Source organism: Bos javanicus, chromosome 11 (assembly GCF_032452875.1).
Source record: "Bos javanicus breed banteng chromosome 11, ARS-OSU_banteng_1.0, whole genome shotgun sequence".
NCBI classification, from domain to species: Eukaryota; Metazoa; Chordata; class Mammalia; order Artiodactyla; family Bovidae; genus Bos; species Bos javanicus.
In genome coordinates, this window is record NC_083878.1 from 10,786,767 (window position 1) to 10,804,993 (window position 18,227).

The window sequence follows — 18,227 nt, forward strand, 5'->3', positions numbered from 1 at the left end:
GGAATTGCCTGCAGGAAGCTGGCCTCTGATGCAGATTCCCAGGTCCCACCCACAGAGAGCAACCCTGTGTGTCTATGGAGGGGGATTCACACACAGTTGCCCTCAAACTACTCTTTGAGTATCACCCTCCAATAACCTCATGGGAGTGAGGGTGAGTGTAGAAAATGGGAAGTCCTAGCTAGTTCAGAACCTGGGTGAAATGAGGGTCTTAACTGGTTGGCAGAGAACAATTTCTTTCCACCCACCAGGCGCACACCCAGCTCCACCCGTCGGCGGTCTGTGCCTCTACTTCTGGAAGAGGGCGACAAGTAGATGGGGGCAGGGCTAGGAAAAGGCTTTCTCCAACAGGTGAGCTGAAGCCCTAAGCAGCCCCACTTTGCAGCTGAACTGCCAGAATGCACTCTGCTCTGGGAGAAGGCACTTGGAACAACTCCATGGGTTCACAGAGGCCCATCTGTCAGAGAGTTCCTGCTCAGGACCCAGAGAGGGCAGCTCCTTCAGAGCTGGCAGAAATGCAGCCGTGGCTGCCATAAGAAGCCTGAGGACTCAGCATGGCCCAGGTAGGGCCCATGGCAGCCTCCTCCTGCCTGGGAGGGCACTGGGAGTAGGAGTAAGACTCGACTGGGGCAGGCGTATAGAGCAGTGCTCCTGACTTCTTCTCAACCTCATGGGTGTACCCTGGGGTCCACTGTTTCTGGGGGATTTAAATGAACTAGCAGAAAGAAGAGCCAGAGAAAGGGTTTTTATCTCCTCTGCCACCTGAGCATCGAAGGGGAGGGTGAGCACAGACCACAGGCTGAATGAGAACCATTCACTGCTGCAGTCAATGCAACTCCGTGACACACTGAATCAGATGCATGCCAGCACAGAGTGGTTGGGAAGCGGCTCAGAGCCCACCTCTAATTGCTATTTCTTTTACATGCATGAGCCAAGTTGATTCCCTCTCCCACTTTCTTTTTTCTGCTAAGAGGGAGAAATCTCAACTTCTGCTTAAAAGCAGCAGGGACTCTCTGTCTTTAGGTCTGTAGCACCCATACCCCAGGGATGGCGGGGTCCCTCATTCATGGGCCCTGGTGGGTCCAGCCTTCCCAGGCAGCGATCAGGGACCTGTGGTTATGGGAAGACTGGCAGGCGAGTGAGGCAGAGTGGCTTGCACTGGACAGCTCCACCAAGAAAAGGTGACTTTCATTTGCCAATCATAAGTAAAGCTTAAAATGAAAACATGATAAGGAGTAGCAGCACAATGATAGGAATAAACTTCATCTAGAAATCCTGCGGGTGGACGGGAGGAGAGTGTCATAGACTCTGGAGAAACAGAAGACAGACACCACATTTGAGAAAGGAGACCAGCCACACAGATGCAGAGCCAGTATCACCAGTGAGTGGTCCTACAAGCTCTGTGTTCAGCCTTGATGAATCCTCACCCCTAGTGAGCAGTTAAGTTTGTTCTATGCTGTCCTCAGGTATCTGGGAACCATGAAGGCAGCTCTCCCTATTATTTAGTGCTAATGAGGATTAATGAGCAGTGGGCTGTCAGTCAACGGTTAATTATGAGGTGTGGGTTCAGAGGGTTCCTCCCTGATATCAGCTTGTGGGAAAATGGCCCATGACCTTCTTTTTATGTGGGGACGGAGCAGGTACCCCATGTCTTGCTATCCACCTCACAGCTTCCAGGCCGGCTTTAGATTCTGCTCCTCATGTTGGCCTAGGTTGTCACACTTTGAGGAGGTGAAGCTCATTGTCTCTGTCATCAATTTGATTTCACACCATTTACTAAAAGGATTTACTGCATGCCAGGCTCTGCGGCAGGTACTGGGGAACAGAATTGAGTGAGATGAGCACCTCATCACTAGCCACTCATACCAGGCACTAAAGCATCGCTGCACTGGTACAGCCAGTGCACACAGCAGGTGAGGAAATGAGGGGATGTCTGGCCATCACAGAGCAGCTGACAACAACCAGAGCATTTCCAATATACCTGTGGTAACAGGCTAGAAAGTGTAATGGCAACAACAGCAGAAGCTACAGTATCCAAAGAAGCAGCTTAATAAGAAACTGGTAAGACCTATCTGAAGAAAATGTTAAAAAAAACTTTGACGGACACACAAAAAGACTACAATAAATAGATACACTTTCTATTCCCTGGATGGGAAGGCTCAATATAAAGCTGTCCGTTCTCCCCCATATCATCTATAAATTTCATGCTTTCCCAAATGAAAAATCCCAACATTTTCCACGGAGCTTGACAAATTGTTCATAAGCCTATTTGGAAAAGGAAATTATTTGGCAAAAGAAAAGCCAAAGAAACATTTGGAAAAAAAATGAATTTCTGTTTTTGTTTAAACCAAATCGTTGTATAAAAACTGCAATAATTAAAACAATGAAATATAGACACAGAATCGGAAGAGAGGCCCTAAAATGTTTGCCCATGAATATACGGGTATTTATGAAGTGCTTATGGTAGAATTACAAATCATTTGGAAAACTATAAATATTTAATAAACAGATTGGAGATAACAGACTTTCTATTGGGGAAAATTCAATCTCTATCTTATACCATATACAAAAATAAATCTCAGCTTAAAGAGATCTAAATATGTAAAACAAAACTATACAAACTTGGATGCCAAAATACTGATGAATTCCGACTGTACAAAAATCAAATTCCATTTGACAGACACAATGAAAGAAACCTGAGAGGCCAAACAGTTTTTCAAAATATAAGAGGCTAATACTGATGGATCAGTACAAAGACAGTCTAGGGACTCCCCTGGTGGTCCAGTGGCTAGGACTCTGAGCTCCCAACAGGGAATTAGATCCCACATGCCACAACCAAGACCCAGCACAGCCATGTAAATACATAAATAAAAATGAGTGAGTTAATTAAAAAAAAATTCTAAAGTAAAAGTGGGTACTGTATGTAACAGGTAATTCACAGAATAAATACAAAGTGGTTAACATTTAAAACATTCTCGGGAATTCCCTGGCAGTCCAATGGTTAGGTCTCAGTACTTTTCATTGCAGTGGCCTGGGTTCAAATCCCAGTCAGGGAACTAAGATCCCATAAGCCATACATTGCAACCTAAATAAATAAATAAATAGAACATTCTCACGTTCACTAATAAACTAATATGTTAGATCCTTTTCTCACTTACCAATTTGCTAAAAATTAAAAACTGATCATTTTTCATTCAGTGTTAGCAGGAGAGTATATCTGATACATATTATCAAATTACCTGTTGGAGGGTAATTTGGTGATGTCAGTTAAAACTTCATTTATATGATACTGTCCTAAACAAATACTTGAACAAATAACCCCAAAATATATGTACAAATATGTAAACTACTAACATCATTTATAATCGCAAGAAATTGGAACTACACACGTCCACCAAAAGGAAACAATTCATTACAATAAACCCATAAAATCAAAGATCCCACAGCCATTTAAAAGGTTAAGATGAGGGTACTAACATGGAAAGATGGCCTCCGCATTTTATGAGCATATAAAAAATGACCCCATATGTATAACTGATTCACTTTGCTGTTCATCAGAAATTAACATCACATTTTAAATCAACTATACTCTAACAAAAATTTTAAAACAAAACATAATGTTTATTATAAACATTATTTAAAACGTTGTCTTAAACATTTGATTTTAAAATCATTTTTCATTTAAAAAAGAAAACATTACCCCCAAAACAGGCATGGTACAAACACATTATTGCAGGAAAGGCAATAAGTTCATGTGCTCATTTTGGAGTCATGTACTCATTTTCAATGGCAAATAGAGATTATACTGGGATGGAAAAGATGTAGGGATGTTCAGTTTCTGATTTATATACTTTGACATTATTTTATTTCTTTAAATGGGCATGTATTATTTTTAAAGTTCAAAAATTTCTTTTCCATTTGGAAAAAAAGCAAAAAGTAGTAATATTGCCACTGGTTTCTAGGTTGAATTTGAAGTTCATCCCTTCTCTGTCCCCTGCCCAAACCCTCCCCCTGGCCTTGACTGTTCTCTAGGGAGTCAAGATAAAGGGTGAGAAACGCTATGGACCAAGGTACTGCACTGTCTCCCCTTAGCGTAAGCCCCAGGCCCAGTCCGTCTCTGCTGGCTTGAACAAGTTTAGGCTGGGTACAGAGGCCTTTGCCTCACACCCTGCTGGTCTCAGAGAGCGGAGAATCTACTGTCCCAGCGGGCACCACTGTTGTAAGCACCCTGAGTCCTAAGGGGGCACACAGAAATGGATTTTCAGTGGACCACTGCAAGAGACAGATGCCCACCCTGTTTCTCCTAGCTCTGTGGATGCTTCACTTGTCTTCCACTGTCCTCGCCATCCGAGGACGTTTTTCACAGCCTCGGGGACACCAGCTGGGCCATAGTTTCTAAAGGTGCATGACGGATGCAAGAGCAAGGCTTGAAGATGCAGCCTAAGCCAGCTCAGCTAGGCCGTAAGCTCTGGGTCAAACATTTCTCTCTTGCTCCTCTCAGCTTCTAACTTTATTTTCTCTGGTACTAATGTGTGAGGTTTTTCTAAATACTATTGAAACTTCCATTTGGGTTTAGGATATGCTCTGGCCCTAGCAATTCAAACTGATATTGCTTATTAGGTTTAAAAACAAAGTTTTCCACAGGTTCTGTCTAACAAGCTGATAAACTATTACTAGTTCCCTTTCCAGGGGTTTGGAGACAAGTAAGCAAACGCTCCATTGTCTGGTCTTGCCATTTTCCACATACAGGGATTCTTTGCTAGGCCCATGTTAGGAGGAAGGTAGTCAGGCTACATTGGGACTTGCTATTTTCCCACAGGGTAAGCCATCAGCACTTCCCCAAGAACGCCAGCAGACATAAAACAGCAAAACCTGGAGAATGAGGCCACAGTGCAACTTAGGAAAAACATCATATTTTTAAATGTGTTTGTGATCAAAGAAGAAAAAAGTAGAAAAAGACAGAAAAAATAGTGTCTTAAGGCTCCAACTGAGAATCTAGAAAAAGCATATTACCAGATAAACCTAAGAAAAAGACAATTAATAAAGACTAAAGTAGAAATTAACACTTCAGAAAGCAGAAGGCGCAACTGACAGATCTACCTTCTTTTATACAGAAAACTGGCAAAACTGAGGAGAAGAGAAAAGATGAATATGCAACGTCAGAAATTAAGAAAATGAAAAAAGTCACAGCTACTGAGGAAACTGAAAAGCAGTCCCTCTATACGCATCTTAGGAATAAACCTGAAAAATAGATCTCACGGAAAGACAAAGTAAATGCACCAACGGCCACAGAGGGAAAGAACTCTGGACACTGCAAAGACCCAGCCTTCAAAAAGGCACCAGGCTCAGGCAGTTTCAGATTTTTTTCCCAAAAAATGACTGTTTCAACTGTTTCAGAGCATAAAGAAAGAATAAAAGTTTCACACTGCATTATATGAAGTTATCATTACTCTAATACCAATATCTGACAATGAAAACACAAAATGAAAATTATAGGTCGATCTCATTCACAAATATAGATCCCAAACTCCCACATTAATAAATCAAAACAGCATGTTTAAAAAAATTCCCCATTTCCAATTATGGTCTATTCAAGGAATCAAAGACAGCTCAGTATTAAGAACTGTATTAACATAATTCACTTTATCAGTAGGTGAAGGAGAAATATCTTTTATCTTCAAACCATGTTGAAAATATATCCCTGGGGCCGGGGGGGAATATCTCTGACCTTGATTCCAGTTCCACCCCATTATGAAGCACTGGCCCTTGGTCATACTACTGTTCCGAACTTCAGTTTTCTTATCTGACAGGAGCTACCACCTGCCTTGGAGCTGTAATGAGAACTACGAGAGAGAGAGAACTATGAAAACTTCACCCCATGACACACACACACAGTAACTGCTCAACAGGTGAACTGCAGTACGTTATCATGTAGGGGAAACAGGTTATAACACAGCATGACTCTCTTTGTGAACGACACAGAACAGGCGTCTAGAGTGCATACAGTCAAGGGTAGAGGGATACTCCAGTTAAAAGTGATTAACCAGGTTGTGAATTATGGACAAATTCCTTCCCTTCTATTTATTTCTATTTTCTAATGTTTCCAAAGAACATGTAGTATCTCTATAATCAAAAAAGCGAATAAAAGCCCAAAAATGTTATAGACTATTGGATTTAGCCAAGATTGAGGACTGGCAAGCCTAAAGGCCAAGGTGGAAAAGGAACTAAAAGGGAGACAGAGTAAAGAGGAACATCAGGGAGGAGCTTGCAGGACTCCTCTGCCCTGCACCCTATCGCCACAAAACCCGCTCCCTTTCAGGAACGCCCACACAGGCGTGGAAAGGTGCTCCTGGCAGAGGACAAGCTGAAGCCTGTCCAAAGCCGGTACACATTCTCGTACGAAGCACAGCCTCACCTGCTTTGCCCAAATACCACAGAAATACTGAACAATGGCAGTGAGGTGAGGGTACTTGTTTCTCGGTTCAGGCGCTGGTCACACAGCTGTACTTACTTTGTAAAAACTCATCAGCTGTACACAGTATGTGCTCTCGAGTATGCTATACTTCAATAAAAAGTTTTTTCAAATTTAAAGCTGAGAGGAGAACACTTAGTTTCTGTCATCAGCTACAGAACTACCTTCTAAAGTTCTGGCTTTAATATGAACTTATGGGTCAGTTTCATGGAAAGGAACATTCCACCCAGTATTCTGTCTGACACGTCTCACTGTCTTAATAGAGTCTGCAAATAGTCTCACTAAAATTATCAATCAGATCAGATCAGATCAGATCAGTCGCTCAGGGCAACCCAAGGATATAGGAGACACAGGGAAGCCAAATCAAATGAGGGCCGCAGCTCTCACGCCTGGGCACACATTTAAGTCACCTGGAGAGCTCTGAAAAATGCTGGTGCCTGGGCTCCACCCCAGACCAGTTACTTCAGATTCTCAGGGGCTGAGGCCTAGACACCAATAATTTCTTTTTTAAACGCTCCAAAGAGATTCTAATATGCAATAAACAAGCTGGACCAGAAGGCCCAGCCACTGAGGCAAGTTGAAGCCTGGCCCCTGCCCATCCTGGCGGAGGCTGTGGGAGGGGGAGCAAGTATACAGGGCTGAAGTGCCCTGACCCACCCAGGTCTTTTTCCATATCCAGCTTCCCTAGACCTCAGCAGAGCTCCAGTGAGGAGGGATGCCCCCCTACATGAAGGAAGCAGCCTCTGGAAAGTAAGAGGGAGGGGCTTCCCAGGGATTGGACACAGAATCCTGGGCTCTGGCTCCCAGCTGGGTGTTCAGACTGTTCGGGACCACTTGTCAATACTGTCCCAAGACATACACCGCTCCAACCACACAACCCCAGAACTAAGCCCTAACTACTACCCAGGGTCCAAATGACACCACTGGGAACCCACAGCTGGAAAACAGGAAACCGAGGAGAAATAACAGCAGGGAAAAGGGCCACAGGGCAGAGGTCAGGGCACAGCCCAGTCATCAGGTAGGACCCGGCTCAGCGACAAGCGGTAGGTAGTAAAAGAGGATGCTGTGAGACACACGTGCTAAGGGGCTCAATCACGCACCTCCAGGGCCCCGCTCCCACCCGTCCTGCATCCACTCCACCTAATCATGTGACAGGAACCTACAGGGGGGCTCCAACAGATGGCTCTCCTGGCCTGGCAGTCCAAGAGCATTTTTACAAGCTCCTAGATAATTTCAACACAAGGAGGCCTTTGCCCATATTCTGAAAAGCAGTGTTCTCGGAGGCCCTCTGTTAGTCTCCAGGGCTAAGCTCAAAGGACGAGGGTGAGAGTGAGGATGGGCTGAGACCATGAAGAGCATGTTAGGATGGAGAGCACAGAGGGGGGAAAGCAAGGCATGGGCAGTGCCAGCAAACAGGGTGGGGATCTCTCAGGCACAGCCTCCAGCACACCACTGAAAATCCATTTCTGTATTCCCCCACTGGAGTTCAGGTGCACAGCAACAATGATCCCAAGTGGGAAGGCATAGTCTCCCCTCTCTGGGTCCAGCAGGGCCTGGACAGTCAGGCAGCGTCCTCTTCACCCAGCCTGAACTTGTTCAAGCCAACAGAGAAACGAGTTAACCCAGGGGGAAGGTGCAGCAAAGGGAGTCTGTCTGGGGATTCAGATGAGGCTATCAGCCTGAATCCCTTTCAGGGTTTCTGCCTGTCTGGAGTTACTAACCTCCCAGGTTCTTACGCCTTCTGTAGAGTGGCCAGCAGTAATCGGAGGTAGAACCTTCCCCCTAGTGCATGGGAAGGTGGACTGGCAGGAAACAGCTCCTACTAGAAACTCCATCTGTTTAGCAGGGCTGGGAACCAAGACCCGCAAGCTAAAAGAGCAGACTCCCGGGGAAGAGGACACTGGGAGTGGTGTGGATGCTGCAGAGGCAAAGCAGGAAAACTCAGTCAAGTGGGCCGGGAGCTTAGCAGCTCACTGTCAGGGACAAGCTGAAAACCCTTTCAGTGTCTTTGTTTCCCTTACAAAGTCCATGAGGTTCGGATTACACATGGAAAACGCTTGGAGGTGGGACTGAGAAATCCAATTACTTAAGCACCAAGGGCACAAGAGTTCCAGGTCGTAGAGGTAACCAGGATTTGCTTAGGCCCTGTAGCAAGAAGAGATAAGAAAGCCTTCTTCAGTGATCAATGCAAAGAAATAGAGGAAAACATTAGAATGGGAAAGACTAGAGATCTCTTCAAGAAAACTAGAGATACCAAGGGGACATTTCATGCAAAGATGGGCTCGATAAAGGACAGAAATGGTATGGACCTAACAGAAGCAGAAGATATTAAGAAGAGATGGCAAGAATACACGGAAGAACTGTACAAAATAGATCCTCACGACCCAGATAATCACGATGGTGTGATCACTGACCTAGAGCCAGACATCCTGGAATGTGAAGTCAAGTGGGTCTTAGAAAGCATCACTACGAACAAAGCTAGTGGGGGTGATGGAATTCCAATGGAGCTATTTCAAATCCTGAAAGATGATGCTGTGAAAGTGCTGCACTCAATATGCCAGCAAATTTGAAAACCTCAGCAGAGGCCACAGGACTGGAAAAGGTCAGTTTTCATTCCAATCCCAAAGAAAGGCAATGCCAAAGAATGCTCAAACTACCGCACAATTGCACTCATCTCACACACTAGTAAAGTAATGCTCAAAATTCTCCAAGCCAGGCTTTAGCAATACGTGAACCGTGAACTTCCAGTTGTTCAAGCTGGTTTTAGAAAAGGCAGAGGAATCAGAGATCAAATTGCCAATATCCACTGGATCATGGAAAAAGCAAGAGAGTTCCAGGAAAACATCTATTTCTGCTTTATTGACTATGCCAGAGCCTTTGACTGTGTGGATCACAATAAACTGTGGAAAATTCTGAAAGAGATGGGAATACCAGACCACCTGATCTGCCTCTTGAGAAATCTGTATGCAGGTCAGGAAGCAACGGTTAGAACTGGACGTGGAACAACAGACTGGTTCCAAATAGGAAAAGGAGTATGTCAAGGCTGTATATTGTCACCCTGCTTATTTAACTTATATGCAGAGGACATCATGAGAAACGCTGGACTGGAAGAAACACAATCTGGAATCAAGATTGCTGGGAGAAATATCAATAACCTCAGATATGCAGATGACACCACCCTTATGGCAGAAAGTGAAGAAGAACTAAAGAGCCTCTTGATGAAAGTGAAAGAGGAGAGTGAAAAAGTTGGCTTAAAGCTCAACATTCAGAAAATAAAGATCATGGCATCCGGTTCCATCACTTCATGGGAAATAGATGGGGAAACAGTGGAAACAGTCTCAGACTTTATTTTTTTGGGCTCCAAAATCACTGCAGATGGTGACTGCAGCCATGAAATTAAAAGACGCTTACTCCTTGGAAGGAAAGTTATGACCAACCTAGATAGCACATTCAAAAGCAGAGACATTACTTTGCCAACAAAGGTCCGTCTAGTCAAGGCTATGGTTTTTCCTGTGGTCATGTATGGATGTGAGAGTTGGACTGTGAAGAAGGCTGAGCGCCAAAGAATTGATGCTTTTGAACTGTGGTGTTGGAGAAGACTCTTGAGAATCCCTTGGACTGCAAGGAGATCCAACCAGTCCATTCTGAAGGAGATCAGCCCTGGGATTTCTTTGGAGGGAATGATGCTGAAGCTGAAACTCCAGTACTTTGGCCACCTCATGCGAAGAGTTGACTCACTGGAAAAGACTCTGATGCTGGGAGGGATTGGAGGCAGGAGAAGGGGATGACAGAGGATGAGATGGCTGCATGGCATCACTGACTCAATGGACGTGAGTCTGGGTGAACTCCGGGAGTTGGTGATGGATAGGGAGGCCTGGCGTGCTGCGATTCACGGGGTCACAAAGAGTCGGACACGACTGAGCAACTGAACTGAACTGAACTAATCTCACTGTCCTTGGAATGTCTGCCTCCTAAGGAATATTTCTGTGGCATGACAATATTATACTTTAGACCCTCCCCCCACCCTCCTCCAGGATGAGGCAGCTGGCATAGAAGGCAATTAATATTTTAACTTTTTTCTGTAATCTTCAGCATCTTAAATGAAAAGATCAAAGCTCATAAGCAGAAGAGAAAAAAAAAAAACTTTGCAGAGTGTGGGGGGGCTAAGGGGGTGACATAAAGTAGGAGGGAGCTTCCCGAACTCAAACTATCAGAAATATTAGGAGACTCATCCTTAGGAGAAATCAGGGCGGAGGTTGTGACCAGCCCTCAGAGGAAAGGGGCTGAACCTCTCTATGTGATCAAGAGGTACCAAATGGAAGAAGCTCAGAAGTCAAGGTACACCGCCAGAGCAATAGAGCCTTAGTGTCCGGCAGGGCCCAAGTCTATTCTGGCAACTACAGGGGCCTGGCCTCAACCTTAACTGTACGTGCACGCATGCACACACACACACAGAGTCCCGCCAATCTACCATCAGAACTGAGACTTGCAGAGATAAAAGGACAGACAGGAGGCATCCTTATCTACAGAGGCTATGATGCAAGTGAAATCTTTTGAGGTACTCCAAGAGAATTCTGGGGTGGCAAGATCTATATTCTTCCAAGTAGTGACTCTGATGGAGAGTACGGAAGAGAGGGGTCAAAACAAAGACCCTCTGCTCTTCCAGAAGCAAAGTTCTAAAGTAATGCTGTTCAGGGAATGACCCATAAATGTTATCACCAGTTCATCACAACATAAACACAGGAACCAAGAGGAAGCCTTTAGAAACTAGCACATGAGGTGAACTTCCTGCTCCATCCCTGAGTGCATCTGCCAGACCACCTCGTTCAATGGCTCACAGATTGGTCTGGATGGTGCTGAACCCCTGAAGGGGCTATGCATGGCGAGAGCTGCCAACTCTACATACAGAAGGAGCTGTTTGGTCTGCAGTATTTTGGAAATTAGGAAAACTGACCCTCAAACCCATTCATTTGAGAACAACCCCTTCATTTTACAGAGAAGACTAAAGTCCAGGGACTGCCAAATGGCTAAGGACAGAACCCAAGAACAGGAGAGGTGGGATCAGAGAGGAAAAGTAACTGCGTGGCTGCACTTCTCACCCTCCTCTTCCCAGTCAGCGGTCTCATGGGAGCTCCTAAACCAGTGAGGGCTGCTTACTGCTTCGATTTGGGGTTCAAGGTAAAGGGCCCCAGCACAGTATTTCCTTCTAGCTTTTCTTCAATCTTAAACCCAAGGCAGCTAAAGCCAACACCTTCCTTTCAGAATTAAGCTATCGTCCCAGCTGGTCCATTTCTTGACCCCACCACCCTAATCTGTAATCGCCAGATCCCAGAAACGCCAACTTAGTGAAAACACAGTTGGTATGTTGATTGTTCCTTCAAAGTCCCCTGAGGTCCACTAAGTCCGTGATGAAAGCAGATGTAAAGAGCTAGGGCTGGTGTGGGGTGACAGGCTTCCTCTCTCTCCTGCAAATTGACAACCCCAAACACAAAGATCAAAAGCGTTCACTGAATTAGGGGAAAAAAACTGCCAGAGCTGGTTTTCCCATTCAGTGTTACAGTTTTAGGCAATTTAGTCAATGTCTCCTGCTTCCAGTGATATTGTGAATATCACATCATAATGATTTCTCTTATTTTTCAGGACCTAGTGCTACACATAGAACACGGTAAACAGTAAATGCAGAAAGACAAAGGGAGAAAGAAACAGAGATAAGGTGAATGGGGACAGGGTCACAGTTCTGGATAGCATGATAATCTGTAGATTTTAATTGTCTCAGCCACCCCCATCTCTATTTGCCCAAAGGCTTCCTCAACTAATCTGTAAGGAAGCTACCTCCTCCCTAGAAGCTACAGACAGCCTTGTAACAAGGGGAGTCCTCAGCTGACTCCCAGATGCCCGAGGACAAGAGAAAATGAGGCCAAAAACCCAGGAGGTCAGGATGAGAAAGACAAGAGGCCCCAAAACCAAGCCAAAACAAGGCCCCTCCCTATACTGCCTGCCCCCATCCCCAGCCAGCCAAACCATTTGCTACAGCCTCAGGGGCATGGGAGGGGACTTGGCAACACCACAATAACCATTTCTAGCAGAAATGTCCATCTGCAGCTGAAGGGAGCCCAAGCACCTAGGCCCCTCCTCAGCCAGCCCAGCCAGGGGGCTAAGGAGCCATCACAGTGGCCTTATAGGCAGCTCCAGGGGCAGAAAGGCTCTCCTTTGGACTCAGTCACCCATCTGTACTGCAAAGTTTCCCCCCTCTCCCACAACATTCAAAAATGGCTGGGGTCACAAAGGAGGTGGATCTGAGCTCTGGGACTCTAATACTGTACTCATTATGCACGGGGAAGCCCTCTCTTTCCATCCTCAAACTCAACTCTGAAATCCCCTTGGTTGGTTCCTTTCCTAGCCTAGCTTGATATGCCCACCTGCTTCCATATCTGCCCAACTTCACTACCGCTTGTAAACAATACCTCAGAGATAAAAGAGTTCCCGCTGGACCCTCAGAGCGGGAAGAGCAGGCAAGAAAGAACTAGGAGGAGCTCCCCACGGTGTGTGGAAAGTTGAGGATCACAGATCCTTGACAAAAGGAGCAGTGGTCCAAAGGAGAGACAGAAGGCAGAGATCCTGGGCACAGTCCCAAAATAGTTTCCACACATCCTCAGCCAATCAAGGGTTCCCATGGGGCAGAGCATGGGAGCAGCGTGGGAAGCCCAAGAGCCTGGTGCTTGCGGCTCTGGGCACTCACTCTTGTCCAGGCTGCCAAGAGGCAGGAGGTGACAACAGTGTGTGCTATGGCATGTTCCTTGGGATGTCACAGGTAGACATGCAACACGCCAGACAGCAAAGTGACAGGCTGCACGTATCAAGCTCAGCTTCATGCCTGTGCTGGGCACGACACACACCCTGTATCATGGATATTTTTGAAACCCTGTCAGGACTCGGCACCTGCTAGATGTGCACATTCCCACTGCTGCTGGATATTCTTCACCCAGAGAGCTTACCCATCCTGGGCCTCTCCCATGGAAACCCCCAAACCGGGAGACCCCGTTTGCCCTGTGTCCCAGAGTTTTTGACTGCTCTGAATGAGTTCACACACCACACACATCTTCCTAAAGCACCACCTTCTGACAGAAGAGGATCTCACAAAACCGCTCTCCGAGGGTATGTGGAACACCATACTAAACTATGTGAGAGAACTATGTGGGGCCGCGGGGAGGTGGCACCAGGAACAGAGGGCTCAGATCCGAGTGCTTGCTGGCAGTGCCCAAGCTGGGCCAAGAGGAAGCTAGGACTTTCCAACAGACAACTCAACAATAAAAACAAGCACAGACACCTCAGAGCTTTAAAAACACCACCAATTCAGGCCCCACGCCAAGAAGGGGGCAGGAGGAAGACACAGGTGAAGAGCATTCTCTACCTTCTCAGGCAGCCCTGCTCAATGCCCACAACACTAAGGACTGAGATAGGCTGGGAGATCCCAGCAGGGTGGCAGGGCCGGCACAATGCAGGCAGGGAGGAATGGAGAACACACTTGGAGAAAGCTGAAGAGAAGCCATCGCTAGGCAGGAGGGGGTGCTTTCCGGAGTAAACAAACCTGCCAGCAGTCCCTCTTCTCAGCAGAAAGGGAAGCTCTGGCGGACAAGGCCAAAGACACAGAGAAGGGAGGGAGCTGCCGGCTCCGTGGGCCCATCTGTCCTCATCCCCTTGTCCTGCTTTCCCTACAGTGGGGGGCAGAGCAGGCGCACAATCTCCGTGTCCACAGCCCTCAACAGCACACAGGTGTCTATAGCAGTGGGCAGCCAGAGGCACAAGTGGAGGTGGAACCTGGGGGTTCTGCTCTGGATAAAGGGCACGGCGTGAGCTCACAGCTCTCTGCTCCCCACCCACAGCAAAGCCAGTATCGGCCACCTCTGCTTGCCTCAGGGGCCTGCCACGGTCTAGTCCCAGGCAGTCGCCCACTACTTGCAGCCTCACCAAGGCTCGCCCAACTCTCCAGGGCAGCCAAAGCCACCTGGCTCTTCTCCTTCCCCCAGAAGTAAATTTCTTGCCCTCCCTCAGGCACTTCCTTGCTGTAAGTTCCTCTGGAAGGAGGCCAGGGAACCACCCTGGCTCCTGATCCATCCCACGGCCTCACCCAGGAACCCCCAAACCCCCTGGGAAAGCGGAGGCCCTCCCGGCCAGCGTCCCACCCAGGCAGTGAGGGTGGCACTTTCAGCACCTCCAGGGAGCTTCCCACAGTTTTCCCAGGAAGTCAGAGGAGGATTTCCCAGGAGGAAAATCTAAGAGCATCTGGGGACATGAACAGCTTGCCCACCTGCTACCCAAGCAACCAGATTCCCCCAGCTCCTCACAGGCTCCAGGGGCTGAAGGGGAAGACAGAGCTGAGGCAGGAGCAGGAAAGAGTTCCACTCTCCTAGGAGAAGTCCCATCCTGTCCTGCCTCCCACCTGTCCCTACTCTCTTTCCCCAGCCTCTCTCTGCTCTCCACCTGAGAGGCAGCCACTCTGAGCTGCCTCTTGCTCTGTTTTCTTCACTCTGGGCCAGCAGAAGATACTGCTGAGTAATCCCAAACTCACAGCAGATCCCCAGCCCTGAAAACAGGGCAAAGCCCAAGGAAACCTACTGATCCTGGCCTTTGCCAACCGGGGAAGAACATCTGTGTTTCCTCATAATGGCTTATATTCCACAAACTCTGCCCTGCCCCAAATACCCCAGCCCTGGCCTGAAGACAACCACATGGAGAAGCTCAGTGTCCCCTTCTCCACTTCCCACGCACCTGGTAACATTCCCTTCCGAGTCCCCCAGACACCCATCTGCACAGAGTAACAGCAGCCCACTGCCTGCAGGATTCCCAGTCATGATGTTGCATCAGCCCCCACCCTACCCAAAATATCCTCACCCCCACCACCTCCTCTCCTCTCCAGCCATCTCCATGGTGACAGCAGCATGACTAATGACACCCTATCAGCTTCAGACTCAGGAGCGCAACTCCCCCCCCCTCCACCGTCCCCCCACCCCTACCCCGGGGATTTCTGCAGATTGGATGCAAACCAACAGTGCCAGGGACATTCTCGAGAGATTTCCAGAGGCAAGGGTGGGGAGTGGGTTGTGTGTCTTAAAAAAAAAAAAAAAAAAAACAGTTCAACCAACCCAATCCCAACTGCACCCAAACCATCCAGCTGAGAAAGCAAAAAGAATCCAAACAAAACCCACACAGGCCTGAGAATTCATTGGCCGCCTACACCCCCGCCGCCCCTCCCCCTCAGCTGCTGCTACACACACAGTGGGAGATTAAGGGATCACCAGAGGAGACCCTTTATTTTTATCCAATCCAGTCAAACACTTCACCTCTACCACACACACACACACACACCACACACACCACACACACCAGGTACCTTGACAGCAGCTCCTTGTCCCCACGGCCCGGCTCCTTCACCAGCCTTTATTTCCACCTGCAAAAGAAGCCGGAGAGACTGATAAGCCAGGCCACCACCAGGAAAGCAGCAAAGTCCTTCTGCTGCACTCCCAGCACGCTGCGGGGGAAGGGGGGAGAATGGAAGGCAGGGGGGCCTCGGAAAGAAAGGATAGCAGGGACCATCTTCCTGCCTCCAGCTGCCACCCAGACGCGCGGTGGATGGACTCATTCGCCTTCAAGAGTGTTTTTGTTTTCATTTCTCCCCTATCCACCCTCCCAAGATCCAGGAGGGCTCGGCCCCTCCTCCTGTGTCCGGTCTGGCCTCGTCCCTCCCTGCCCTGCCCGCTCTACCTCGGCCGGCCTCCTCTGGTGCATCGGCCGGCGGGCCTCCCATTATCCCCGCCGGAGCGCACGGAGGGAGGCACTGCAGAGGCGGCGGCGGCCAGCTGCCGGCTTGGCTCCCCTCCCCGCCGCCGGCGAGGCTGGTGTGGAGGGGGCGGCGCGCTCGCCAGCCAATCCCCGCGGCCGGCCGGGCGGGGGCAGGGCCGCCGGGGGCTGGACCTGCCCGGCCGGGAGGCGGGGGCACCGCCAAGGGTGCCGCGGAGCCGGGCTGGCTGCGGCCCAGGCCCGCCGCCGCTCCCCGGCAGGCTGGGGATCCCGGGGCACCCCCGCCTCCTTCCGAGTCGAGGACCCGAAGGTAATACCCAGAGGCATCCTCTGCATCTCCAGGGTCAAAGACTGACTGCGCTCGGGGTCGAGCAGACGCTGGCGGGATTCCCCTTCAGGCCGCTCTCTGGCCCTAGGACACCAGCAAACTGCCTCATCCTAGCAGCAGCTAGGACAGTGCCAGGCACTATGATAAAAGCAACAGCCCCTGCAATCCTCCAAGGAAAAGAAAAGCCTTGAAGTGTGAACCTTTTACCCCGTTTTACAGATGAGGAAATAAGGCCAGATAAGTGAAGTAACTTACCCAAGGTGACACAGCTAGAAAGCAACAGCTCTGGGACTCCAAGCCAGGCTGTCCCGCACTAAAGACCAGACTCTCAACCATTATGCAGTCGTCTCCTCCCCACCTCCCATCAACAGATTTCCTCTCGAAGCCAACACTGCCTGTAGCTCAAAGCCTCACCAAGTCAGACTTGCCCTCCTTTGCTCACAAACACCTACACCTCACCCTACTATTGCTCATCCCTGCAGCCTGAACACAGGCCACCCCCTCCAGACAGCATTGCCTCCACCACCATTCGCAATGTTTCCTCCTCTTTCAGAAAGGCCATGGGAGGTGGCACACCCAGACTTCAGGGCTCCCCATCCCCTGGAAAGGCGGAGGAGAGGAGGCAGCCCAGACTCTGAGCCTTTGAAGGCTGCAACGCCCAGGAGACTGAAGGAGAACAGAATGGGGAGAGGAAAGCCCTGCAGTTCCTAGGCAACCCAAGAGATATCCTGCTTCACCCCAAGCCCTCCCTGTAGCCAACACCCCAGAGTTTCCACCTTCTAGGAAGGGAACCATCATATGGACTCTGGTACTCATGCATCTGGGTCAGCTCCTGGCTCCGTGGCTCCGCTATCCAGCTGCAGGACCTTGGTGGTGGTACCTTATCTCTCTCAGCCTATTTGTAGTTCTGTTTTATAGATTAGTACTGCTCATGAGCCATAGCATCTACCTCATACACAGTTATGAGGAGTCTGAAGAAATGCCTCACAGCGCCTGCCACAGTGAAGGTGCTCCACCACCATGCTTCGTTTCTGAGCGCCATGGTGTGCCACTTCTGACTCACAGGTGTGGCTTGCAGGACTAGTTAGGTGTGTGAGAGCGTTCGGTGCTGTGCTCTGCTACCAACTCCACCACATCGGCCCAATTATGCCCGTCCCTGAAGCTCCAAGGGGGCACTCAGAATGGGACAAGCTGTCCTAGGAGAGACAGCAAAGCTGGCCTCTGGCGAGGAGACTCCAGGAGGTGCCAGGGACCACACCTGCCTCGCCTCTGGGGACAGAGGGCAGCTCTCCTGGGCTCCTCCCTAGGGCAGGGAGGAAGGAGGGTGACGAAGCAGGCCAAGGGGCACTGTCCTGAGCCGTGTGCTTCTGCTCCCCTTAGCTCTGACCTTGGCCAGGCCCAGCGAGGTCCCCTCCTTTATCCTGGTCCCCAATACCCCTGCCCCACCCACCCACCGCAAACACAGTCTGCTGCTGGATAAGAGCAACTAACACTGCTTGGATAATAACGATCAATACTGTTGCTGCTCCGGCTGCCACAGTTTATCAAGCCCCTGCTACGTACCAGGCCCGGTGCCAGCACACTGTGGGAGCATCTCATTTGACTTACTCCACACACGACCTTATGGGGAAA

General features: G+C 48.9%; 1 protein-coding gene across 4 annotated transcripts in view; it reads right to left on the reverse strand.

The window, feature by feature from the left end:
- TET3 (tet methylcytosine dioxygenase 3) overlaps window positions 1-18,227 on the reverse strand; it is a 112,381-nt gene that overhangs the window by 77,922 nt on the left and 16,232 nt on the right. For 2 of the 4 annotated variants that reach the window (XM_061431884.1, XM_061431883.1), the window contains exon 3: window positions 15,861-15,917. The exons of 1 other annotated variant lie outside the window; for it this stretch is intronic. In XM_061431884.1, the coding sequence (XP_061287868.1) occupies window positions 15,861-15,917 (57 nt within the window). Of the gene's footprint in view, window positions 1-15,860; window positions 15,918-16,231; window positions 16,338-18,227 lie in introns of those variants that run through there. One more of the 4 variants, XM_061431887.1, reaches the window with a different exon arrangement.